Source organism: Lepidothrix coronata, unplaced genomic scaffold, assembly GCF_001604755.1.
Source record: "Lepidothrix coronata isolate B3197 unplaced genomic scaffold, Lepidothrix_coronata-1.0 Scaffold31, whole genome shotgun sequence".
Lineage (NCBI taxonomy): Eukaryota > Metazoa > Chordata > Aves > Passeriformes > Pipridae > Lepidothrix > Lepidothrix coronata.
The window spans coordinates 5,023,339-5,035,516 of record NW_016690211.1 but is presented as its reverse complement, the minus strand read 5'-3'; the positions used below and the strand labels follow the sequence as shown (position 1 = coordinate 5,035,516).

Here is a 12,178-nt window from a genome sequence, read left to right as displayed (position 1 = left end):
ACTTTAGTAAAGAAAAGTTGTTCAGGATCTTTGTTAGCTGCTGGCTGAAGCTTCCCATTCCCAGGTAGCTGTAAAATCACATTGGAAACACCTTTGCTGCTTTCATTAAGAGCAATATAGGGAAGTGAATAGATTACCGTAGTTTATTCCTTGCTTTTTATCTTACCAGAAAACCTGACTTATAACAATGATAATATTTTCTTAAAAAGCAGATTTTGGGCTTTGAATTCTTCAGGCTGATAGATTTTTAAAAAAAAACAAACATAGAATGCTTTGTTGATTTTAAGGGAACTGAACTGACCAAATTCATTCTGTATCTCTGCCAAAAATACTTTTTAGTTGTAATTGTAATATCATATAAAACTACATCTTTTATAATAAGGGAAATCACAGGGTGTGCATTTTGAAATCTTTGAAAATTACAAGAGGGAGAAAAACTTTATGGCAAGGGATGTGCTGAGTACATAGAATATATATCTATATGTTTTTTATTTGAATTAACAAGTTAATCCCTGTACATTAATATGTATATAATTTATATATTTTAAAATATAGTTGTAAGGCCATCAGCATCAACTTACAATGAAACAACTTACATCAGTCTGACTATTAGCTTTGTCAAGCACTCTTTCATAATCATTTAACACGTTATAATTTTCAAGATGCTAGTGATGTATCTAGGCTAATTCTTTTTCGTGATTTTTCATCATTATTCTGTCATTTAAATGAAGTCAGCATTTAATATTTAGCTAAGTGCTAAAAAATCCAGACTTCAAGCTTTAGCTTGAACCAAAGATTAATAAATACTTCTGTATTAAATTATATGTTTCTTATTATGAAAGTGTCGCTGAGCTGCATTCGGTTCTGCTTAGAAAAGCAAAGAGAAGATGGTAGACAGGTTTTGTTATGGCTAAATAAATAAGCACATAGTGTTAGGATATATTTAGGTTATGCCAAACTCTATGAAGTAGGTTGGATAGTCCACTGTCTTTCCAAAACAAGAAAAATAAATCTACAAGTTGTATGGATACTTGTTTTAATACCCCTGTTTCCTCACAAATGGTGATATCCTCTTTTAAATGTACCTAAGTCTGTTCCAGTAATTATCTTCTTTTAGGCTGAGAAACCAGGGCATCAAGAGAGTTGCTGAGAAAATATCTTAATTATTGATCTTTTTTCCAACATATTTACTGTCTCAGGCTACCATTTAAGTAAGAAAAGCAGTTCTAGTGTTGTTGCTAAAAACTTAATTTATACTATATAATAGTATGAAGTAACATTTGCAAAATTCTTCAGCTTGTACAGAACCTGTTACAAAAATCTCAAGCCTTCCCCTCTCCCCATTTTAGAGGCAATGTGAAAGTATTTTTCACTTAGTATAATTATGAGGGTGGAGTCCTTTTAAAATCATGATGAATGCATTCAGCTGTTGTTTTAGGAATTTAGTGATCAGTCTTCAGCATCCGGAAACGGAACAACCTATATAATGACTGGAATTATTTCTTTTGTGGCATTGAGGTGAGGTCTCAGTTCTCAATTCTCAATTTCAGTTATTAATATGTATTTGTATACATTATAAAAACTGTGAAGTGCGTTCAAAAAGTGCTTAGTGTAAAATGAAAAGTCCTGCATGCTTTAGAAAAATTGTCAAGAGAAAAAATACCCCCAAAAAATCCTTTGAATAAGAACATGTTGATTTAATAAATTCCAGAAAAAATTGAACTAGAATAATGCAAGTTCAGGACTCACTCTTTCTGAGAATGGAGCATTTCAGTGTAAAAGCCCATACAACTATTCTCCCAAAGAGCTCTTTTATGAAAAGCTGGAGTTTATAGATTTCAAGGTCCTAAGCTGGGGGGTGTATTTAATCCTTAAGCTGTGATTTATAGTGATCACGCTTAAGTAGAATAATTGACGATATGACACAGTCACAGTATCTTGAGAAACTCTATAAAGTGTTTGCAAAACACACCAAATAACGGTGTTTCTGACCCATACTGCTTGGAAAGAGAATTTTGAGTGTGTCTGAAGATGCATCTTTACAACATGTATATATTGCTTCTATGTGCTGTTAAAATACAAGTTCCTGAATAGTACTGAAGGATCTGCCACAGTTGATTATTTCACTATTTTCCTTTCCTAGTTTAGAGGATTTCAAGTTTTTCCTTCTGTGTTTTCCTAGAGTGGTTTGGGGTTTTTTTATGTGTGCAGAACCAAATGTGTGACATTCTGGCTGGAGCACCACACATTAGAACTCTGTCCTGCCCCACGCATGGTACAGTGGGAACAAGGCCTTTCTGAATATTCAGACAAACAGTAAATTTTAAAGAAATATAACTGTGATGACATTTAGGTTTTTAGTTCTTCCACAGAAATACCCAACAGCGGTATTCTGGCATCATGCCTGTGGTTTCCAGAGGGAACTACCACTCTTCTCCATCGCTTTCGGTTATTCTTACAGGAAAAATTACTGGAAGAACATGCAGCCCTTCTGCCTCCCCTTTTTTTTCATCTTCTTTTTCTGAAAGGTACACTAGATGACAGCTAGAATCTTTACAGCCAAGAGTTATTTCTATTGTAAGATAACTGCAAAGTGAGGAGAAGGGGCGAAACTGTAGAAAACTGGAGGTAATAGATCTTAGATTTTATGCCTTTCTTTCGTCTGGGAGTAGGATTTTGGCGGCAGGATGTTTGCATGAGAAGATTGTGTGTCAGGATTGGCAGATGAAGACAGTACAATGCTGTAGTTATCCAGATAAGGGAAAATGAATCAAGAAGAGGTTTGTGCAGTCTGTGCACAGGTTACTGTTGCCTTGGGGCACAGTCACTTCAATATGTATCCCTCACGTGTGGTTATTTTGAGCTTTTATTTGAAACTGGACTTGTAAAATTATTTGGCTGGTTTATGCTGAAGATCCTGATGTCAGTATGTCAGAGAAAATTAATCTCCTGCATATGTTGGAATAGGTAATTGGGTGGAGAAGAGTCAATCCCACAGGTATCCTTGACAATGGGAGGGCTGCAGCATGAGGTGCCAGTGGTCAGAGCTGTATGGGAAGCCTCAGTCTGTGTATATGGGAAACTCACCTTATACATGTAACTAGAACAGCTGGGATTGTTTGTTTGTGTGGGTTTTTTTCTTTCTTTTTTTTTTTTTGTTGGTTGGTTGGCTAGGGTTTTTTTCTTAAGTAACTTGCACAAAATATCCTATTAACATGTTTGTTTAAGGATGCTTTGAAACTTTCTTTTTCTTCTCCTAGTCTTACCCTAAAATGTAGCTTGTTCCAGCTTGCTTTCCTGCCTTTATTCTCCCATCAAACATACTTGTCCTGGGCTTTTGGTTAAAAATGTTAAAAAAATGGAGTAGTCTCTTTTAAAGCTTGGACCTTGGCAAAAAGAAGGTGCTTTGAAACTTGGTAGGAGGATGAGTTTTTTCATTACCCTTTTGTTGCTCACTGCATGTGTTTCCAGACACAACCCATGAGGAAGGTCCCAGGGAGGTAGGAAAGAAGAAAGATGACAATCTCCCTGACAGGAGGAGGGTGCCGCATTTCCCTAGATGCCCCATCTGGGCGAGGGGAGAGCAGGTCACCTCTACCTCTCATTTCAGATTTGTCTGCATTTTTAAAAAGTCTGCCTGTTCATTTCAGTGTTAATAAACTGTGGTATGCTACAGGAATTCATCCCAAATACTTGTTTATTGCTGTACAAGCATGCATCACAAAGACTTTATGAAAATACGAGCTTACTCCTGGCAAATGTGGGTAGGTTTCTTCACCCAAAAAAACCCAAAAAACAAAAACAAAACAAAACAAACAAACAAAAAAAAAACAAACCAAAAAAAAGAAAACTGACATACTTTAATTAAAGTTAACTGGATAAAGGATGCAGAATCTATAAAAACCTCATAGTCTTGCAGTATAAAGAGCAATAAAGTACATTACTCCTTTAAATAAATAAGAGGTAATAATATTAAGGGAGTAAAGTTGTTACTCTGTTAGTCTTTGTATAAGACTCTGTGTACAGTTTTCTTCCTTTGAAGGTTACTTTTAGAAGTCTGAAGGTCATCCAGTGAAACCTAGTTGATTTTGAATTTAACATATTACATTATTGTGTAATTACTTTTACTGGCTGTACTCCTTGGACTGGGTTGGTTATGTGGTTTCTGTTGCCCCTATCCCTTTTTGCTGCAATGTTTGTTACAGATTTGGTTTTTTTACAGCAGTCTGGAACATACTGTTGTCAGAATGAGAATAAAGGCAAAATTAAATAGTATTTGATAAAAGAATAGGGTGACAGAACCTTCCTCTGTGTGTAGTTAAAAATCAAAAGTGGTATATTCTAGTGTTCTTTTGACAATTTGATTAATTACCAATTTATAAGTTCTAAAAGGGTTTGGTAATTAGAATAATTTCACTTGATCACCTCTTTGGTCATTGTAGGTGCCTCTGTCTGTAGTTGTGGTACTTAAGCAGAACAGTCTTCCCCTACTGATGACCCTTGCCACTCCCTTCCCAGTTTGGAAATGTTCCTTTTCCAGTGAGTAGAGTCTTGCTGTTTGATCCATATTAAACCTTTTCCCCTAGAACTTGCAGACTATAAAATTAACACATGAACTAGGAAAAACACTGTTGTTAACAGAATGTAGTTTATTTAGATAGATGAGTGAGCAGCAAGAGAGTTCCATAGGTAGTGGCTACTACTGCATTTTTTCTTGTTTTCCTTATCTATTTGCTTTTCTGTGGGTTTGTATCGAAGAGTTCAGGAATACATTATCCTGCTATGAAAGAACCTGAATTGTATTATTACTCTTGTTTTTAAAATCAAATTCAATTCTGAATGATCAGCTGTTCCATTATACATGAAAGCCATTATTAGCACAGGTCAGAGTGTTTCTTCACAAAGGGTTTATAAGAAGGAAGGAGTTATGGTGAGAGATCAGTTGTTGTTAAAGCTGAAAAATTAGATGGACCAGGAATACAGAGGCTTTTCTCTGTGTTAACAATACTGAAAATTTAAAAATACATCAATTACCACTTCAGTCAGACTTTCCTATGTTTGTAGCCCGTGTAATAGAAAATAGTCAAAATATGGGCTTGTAATACAGTTATAAATGTAGACACAACATTAAACTTGCAACTTAGCTTTTTGAAGGATTGGTGTCCAAAGCTTCTTTAAATTACATTTCAACGTTAAATTAACTTTCCTATGTCTAGACAAGTATTTGTTCTGGTCTATTCCTTTGATGCTTTTTCTGCTCTACTGGTTTGAGCCTTCCCCACCACCACACTATTCACTAGCATGCATCCTTCAATCAGGTAAGAGGATCAAATCTGAGCTGTTTACAGAAAAATAATAAATACACTAAGGTGATGAAAGAAGTGAAGATACTATTTCATTTTGTCAGTAAATTAAGGGTTTAAAAATAAATAATTTGTGCTAAGATAATCAAGGACTGTCAGCATTGATTCTTCTGTATTTTTTCTTCCTCTATGATTTTAAACCATTTAAAATCTGGATACAACATATGGATACAATGTGGGACTACAGTAAGTGTTAGGATCTCAGGCAGTGTATCACTGGTTATTGGATTTGAACACTTGCATTATCTTACACAGTGCCTGTGTAAGTAAACAGAAAGTTGATTTAGTGATCTAAGAAAAGTTCTAGATTTCTGGTATTTCAAGATTATGTACCTTTTTTTTTCTTGGCAGTAGGTTTCCATATAAAAGCACATGTATTAACTGGTTCTATAGATGCCTTATTTGCCCTTTTTGTCAGTGGATTGATAACTTCCTTTCTGAAGAATGACTGTTTTTGTTCCAAAGTGCAATATATCTGCCTATTTTCAGGACATCTGAAAGTGAGTTATTAGCTGGTTTTGAGGATATCTGCCTGAAATTTGCAGCACAGATAAAATATCTGCCTTATCTTCCTGATACAAAAAAAGGGAAGGGCTGCTGTTTAAGATGAGGTATTACATTTAAAGGTATTTATCTGTTTTTCTTTAGTCAATATTTTTACTTTTCTTATTCACTGCAACAAATAGCAGTCTTAGACCCCATGGATTACTGGAATGCTCTGAGCACATTATGGTCCCAGGTTGAGAGAGGACGGATTGATGGGCTGAAAGTATTAATAGAATAATAATTAAAAAAAAATATGAAGATTGAAGCTACTGGAAAAGGTGTTTGCTCCAAAGAGGTGTAGGGTTTGACTGATACTCTGCTCCTAATCTACACTGCATGCAAACTATTGAAGAAACATGAAACTTAACCAAAACAGTATTAATGGATAAAGCTTTCTCTTCAGGAAAAGCATGAGAGAGGGAACAAATTAAAAGACAAATGTTTGTTGAGCCCCATTGTGTGCTGGTGGGAAACCTCTGTGGATCACACCACAGATGGCATTGTGGCAATTTGGGACATTTTACACCCCATAAGTATTTTCTGTGGGCAAGAGCAGTTCATATTGTAATTGACTGTATTAAAATTAAAACTAATGAAAACAAAGTCTTTATAAATTTAAACTGTACTTCCCGGTGTATTTTATAAATTGCTTATATTTGTTCACTACTGAATTTTAAATTAGATGAATTTTGAAATGTATTTTAAATAGAGACTAAACTTGTTGGTGTTCGTAGTAGACACATCTAAACATAATTAATCCCCTTTTGGCAAATACCATATTCTGTAGCTGAGCTAAAGATACTCTTTGCTATAGAGCCTTAGGGATTACACCTGAATTTCATTAAGAAAGTCTAAGTAATATCCAGAGGAATCTCCCCATGTAGAATTGCTCTGGACTGGTTAGGACGAGATGGGATGCAGCTCTCCCCCCAGCCCCCAAACCAGTTGTATTGTTTGCTTTTTGTAAGAATAAAATTGTATTGAGATGAACAGGATATTGTCTGTGAATAATTCAGAGAGTGAAGACAGATCTATTGTGCTGGAGTTGCATTTTCAAGGCACGATATGTTTCATAAGATTTTTTAAAATAAAATTGTCAGATTTTAACTGAATTCGGGGAGTTGATGTACAATACAGGATGTTGTGAAATTGATTAGTTATAAGAACACCAGTTAAAGCTTAGTCTGCTTAGGTGACTGAAAATTCAAGGGCTTTATTTAGTGATCATATTATGTCCATTTATCTTCTGAAGAAGAATTTTGATACTGTAGGTTAATCCATATAGATTATTTTTTTATTAATAGGGTAAAGATGTTAAAATGCTTAAGGCTTCTATGTTTTGTTTTGCTTTTTTTTTTATTTAGGGAGAAAGAGTCATGGTCATCCTAGTTTTCCCTTTTTCTCCTAAACCTGCTGCTGGGCAAACAGAGCCCACTTTAAGAACTAAGTCATGTACAAGTGGTAAGAGTAGTACCTGTTCTTTGTGTCCTGCCAAACTGGAAACGTAAGAGGAAATTTTTGTGTTATCTGAAAACTAAATGCTTCACACAGATTTTGAAGTATTTGTTATTAATTCTAAGTGCTGCATCTTTGCTTTGTGCCATATGCAATTGCTGTCCTGGCATTTTACATTTTGAATTTAGGAAATTGTGGAAGTTCAATAGATCAGTCTGTTGAACCATACTGGAAGTCAGTCCAAACCCTGAGTTATCTTAATGGTTCACAACCCATTTTTTCATTGTGTAGAACTTCTGTATTTGTCAGTTTCCTCTTGAAAACTGAGTAACAAAACTGCTCAAGCTCACTTACCAGGCATTAAAGTACCTGGATTTGAAACTTCTAAACAAGTCTCTTTTCTGGGAACACTTACTCCCGGTGTTTGTCCATTTGTTAAAGCTTGGACTAGACACAACTCTGGGATGATAGTTGAGTAAATGTATTACTGCAGGCAAGACCTTTAAAAGTTTACAGAAGAATTCCAGCTCTGTTTAAGGTTCTAACTAGGTCAGTTCAAGGCTTATATGGAGAAAACATTTTTTGAAGATCATAGCTTTCTCTTGGCTTGGCCAAGTGTTACAGACTATTGTGCAGTAATGAATTTTCTATCATTAAGCTGATTGCTTCTTCAACTAAATGGATTTTTTTTCTCTCACTGAATTAAAATACCTTGCAAAAGTATATATGACAAGTACTGAAAGTTTCTAATTAAGGGTTCTGTTGTATAAAGTGAGGTAGTGATGGTCTCCTGAAGATTCATGTGAGCCCTGTTTATTTCTAGTACTGTACATGATGTTTCAGAGTTATGAGGAGCTCTATACAATTAGTTATTCTAAGTTGTAATCTTGATAGATAGATTTATTGCCAGCAGAACAAGTTCACATTAGGAGGTCTTCACGTTTAAACAACTTCTGGCATATTTACAAATGTCTTATCAGAACTGTAGCACTGTGATTTTACAAGATGAAGGCTTATAAGGATTTTGCAGGCTGATGACTGACTATTATAAGAGAGTTTTGCTGCTGTTTTATCATACAGACGGTATTTGAATTTTTCAGGGGAAGTGCAAATTTGTTGTACTTTTGGTAGTTCTTTCAATATTAATGCTTTGCAGTTTGAAAAGCTCTTTCTTTTTTTTTTTTTTTAACTTCCAGCTACTTCCATTTACTTTCTTTCCTGATTAAGAAAGGTAGAAATTGGGGGAAGTCTTTTGCTAGCTCCTTAAGGTTTTGGAGAGCTGAGCAAGTTATCAGCCGTTGAAAATTGTCATAATCTGTCTAGCTTTTCCTTTGTACAGTGTGTTCCTGGATTCCTGCCAAAATCACTAAGCGTTATTAGCACAACACTTGAACCATCTTAGTGTCTTGCGTCAGTATGACACACAGAATTTAAACTCCAGACAGGACGCAGATAAAATAGTGGTGGCTACGGCTGCAGCTGCTTTCCTCCCTCTAAATACCCTTTGGCCCAGACAAAGGTGTCCTGGGGCAGGTAATCAGAAAAGCATGAGATCAGGTGTCATGTCTGCTGACTGATGTTAATAATCTGTGTTTTCCTAATCTGTCTTTACTGAGGAAGGAATTCTGACCTACCTGAAGTTACTTGTTGTGAATCCTCGCCAGCATCCTTCTTCTGAAGGTGCTTAAACACCCTGGCCCTTAAACCAGGAATAAAACTCTGAAATGGGGAGATCTCAGCCTGTTTTGCCTCGTGCATTGTTACCACTGTAATCAACTGCCTTATGGGAATGGTGAATTTCAGTATAGGAAATTAAACTAAAATTGAGAGTTTCTGTCTTTCTTCTTGGATGACAGAAAAGTAGATCTCTGCTGGTTAGACACAGAATGTCAGGCAAATTGCGTGGTTATGCTTTCTTCATTTGGTCTAATCTGCACATACAGATGGAGAACTTGTTCTCCAGAGGCTGTCAACTTGCATGGACTCAAGGAAGCATCTTTAAGAAAACAGGATTTGAAGTATATAATTATTTTGGTATTTTAATGACAATCGAGAGGACAAAATGCAGTCTGCATAAGCAGATTTACTCCCATTTTACTCACTTCTGAGTGCTTGCTTTTACAACCTTATTGAAATTTCAGGAGCAGAGGATGGTGATTGGTGTGGGACTTGCCTGGTTAACATATGAAGGGACGTCACTGCTATGACTTTCTTTTAGAGAAAGAGCTTTAAACTTGTTTTAAATAGTGAGACAGAGACAATATTCTGGCAGCTGATTTGATGCACAACCAATAGATATGGACAGCAAATGACTAATGTTTAAGCCAGTCTGGACCTGGAAGCAGCAATGGACTCTTGGAAAGGTTTTTTGGATTAAAAGAAAAATGAGCCAGGCAGTGCCACTGCTAACTGATATGAATGTGTTCATTCACAGAGGACATGGTAGTTGGCTAGTTTGGTTTTGCATTCTTGCATTGTGTCTATTTCTTCCACATACAAATTTATCAAAATCCTATAGGCCCAATGAAAAGTTTTAGTGGAATGGGTATGTCTGGGAGGCTGGATGCATGATGAAGCTTCTTCAGAGAAGAAAGCTTCAATGATCAGGTTTGAGAGTCAGGACTGCTGTGGTAGTCTTCTGCACTTGATCAACTATGCTGACAATGTAGAAAAAAAGCCATTAGAAAAATCTAGAAGCCTTTAAGAGCTTGGATGGGAATGAGGGAAGCAAGAGAGCAAAGCTGGACTATAAAACAGCTAGACATAAAATATGTCTATTTCTCACAAAATGTAAATGAGTAGATGAAGGTGAAGAGAACGAATAAACAGCAGATGGAAATCATGCAGACTGTAGCAGTCCAAAAAAGCACTTTGTCATGGTGTATGACTGCATGTATCTTTTTTCAGGGCTCTCGACGTCATGCCTTTGAGCATCTTCTCTAACCAGGTCATGAATAGCCTTGAAGTGATGTCCAGAACAGTTTTGTTTTCTACAATGCCCCATTTGTTGTCATGTTGAGAACATTTTTTTAAGAAATGGTTTTACATTTTTTGACTGTACCATCCTCTGAGGTTAAATAATTGATTTCCAGCAGACCTGCTTTTTGTGCGCTCAGACTTAGTTCAGCATGGGCCAAAATAACAATATTGTGCCTAAGTCTCTTGAATTTGTTTATGGAGATAGGAAAATACTGATTGTATTTTTTTAGCATATGTGGCAATGCATTCAATGATATTTGTGAAACACAAATTTGCAATTATATGTTAAAGATTTCAAACTTTTAAGTGAAATAAACTCGTTTTTTTATGTAATGCTGATAATGCTGGCAGATAAGGATAAGACAGGGTTATTACATGACAAATGAAGGTTACGTAGTGATATGTTCTGTTACTTTGCCTGGAGTTGGCTGGCTTGCAGAATTTCTTCTATTGGAAATGGAGAGATATCTTACTTACCTATTCTGTAGTTCCTTATTTGACCTAGTGTGAAATTACATTTTATCTTTTGTTTTCCTGTGAGTCTGAAGTTTGCTGTTTTCTGTCTTAAATTTATTGGATGCCTTTCTCTTGATGGATGTATTTGCACAGTTGCATATACAGAACATATTTAATGCACCATATTAAACTTTGGCTTAGCAATATAACTTCTATATCAGAATCGGTAATTTCTTATTAAAAAAGTGAGGAAAAAGAATAATTTTAAGGTGAGACCTAAAGATTATATAAGTGATTCTGGAGTTCTGAACACATAATTTCCTAGATTGAAACAGCAAGTTTCTTAAGAAATCAGCTCGGAAATTTTGGTTTTAGTGTGGATGGAAAATTTCCTTGTACAAAGGAAGAAAGTGAAAACCTTCAGAGTGTGACAAAGTAATGTCCAGAGTTCATATTTTCTGTACAAACGCTTGATGAAAAGCTGTTTATATAGACCAAACCTTCTATAGATGAAAAGTATATGAGTTTAGAAGACTTGGAATGCAGAATACCTGGGTCTACCCACAAAATTGTTTACAAAAGACTGAAGCATTGTGGTGGATGATGTAACATTAGGAAGTATGCCAAGAAAGGTATCGTGTAAGGCTTGTCTACATGAAGAACTAGCCCAAAATATCTGTCAAGGAATAGCTCTTCTACAGTAGCTCCCTGAGAGGATGTTAAGAGTGCTTTTTTTAGTCCACTTTGAAAGTGGATTTAGCTAAACCACAGAAAGCTTTTAGTAAAACTGTCTGTGGGGGAGTTTGAATGGAATAGCTGTAGTATTTCCCTTTTTTCACAATACCCTCTACATGTAGATTTGCCTCTGCAACAGTTTTGACCATTTCTAGGAGAATTTTCCTTTTGAGTTTGTAACAGCATACAGCTTCAAAAAGCCTTTGAACAGTATTTATGAAGTAATAAGCATACACACAAAGGCTTTTTAAAAATGGATGTAACAATGCTGGACATGAGCAGTTAAATATGCTATATAAACATTGATTATAAATTTCTGTCTCATACTTGAGAGCAGAAATCAATTCAACCTGTACAACTTTCAAGATCATAAAACTCCTGTATTTTTGGCACGGAAAAGGCCAGAACTTTTCCAAACAAGCCAGATGGAAAGTCAGGCTCTGGAATTCTTCAGCTTTTAAGGCTGGATCGGAATAACAAAGCAAAACACTTATCATGGACGTGGTCAAAAAGTCTAATATATTTTAGCAACAACCTAAGAAGTTTTGTTGCATGTTTAATGCTCAGAAACATGGGGTTCAGCAATGTCTCTCCGGAACTGAAACTGAACAGGATGCAATCCCTGTCACAATGATCTCAATGGG

General features: G+C 35.7%; 1 protein-coding gene across 4 annotated transcripts in view; it reads left to right on the top strand.

Annotated features, from left to right (window-relative positions):
• The window catches only part of ARL15 (ADP ribosylation factor like GTPase 15), a 223,438-nt gene that overhangs the window by 129,505 nt on the left and 81,755 nt on the right, over positions 1-12,178 (top strand). Inside the window, exon 9 of one of the 4 annotated variants that reach the window (XM_017811129.1) lies at positions 4,443-4,539. The exons of the other annotated variants lie outside the window; for them this stretch is intronic. Coding sequence (XP_017666618.1) covers positions 4,443-4,539 — 97 coding nt within the window. The remainder of the gene's footprint in view (positions 1-4,442; positions 4,540-12,178) is intronic. 4 annotated transcript variants of the gene reach the window in all.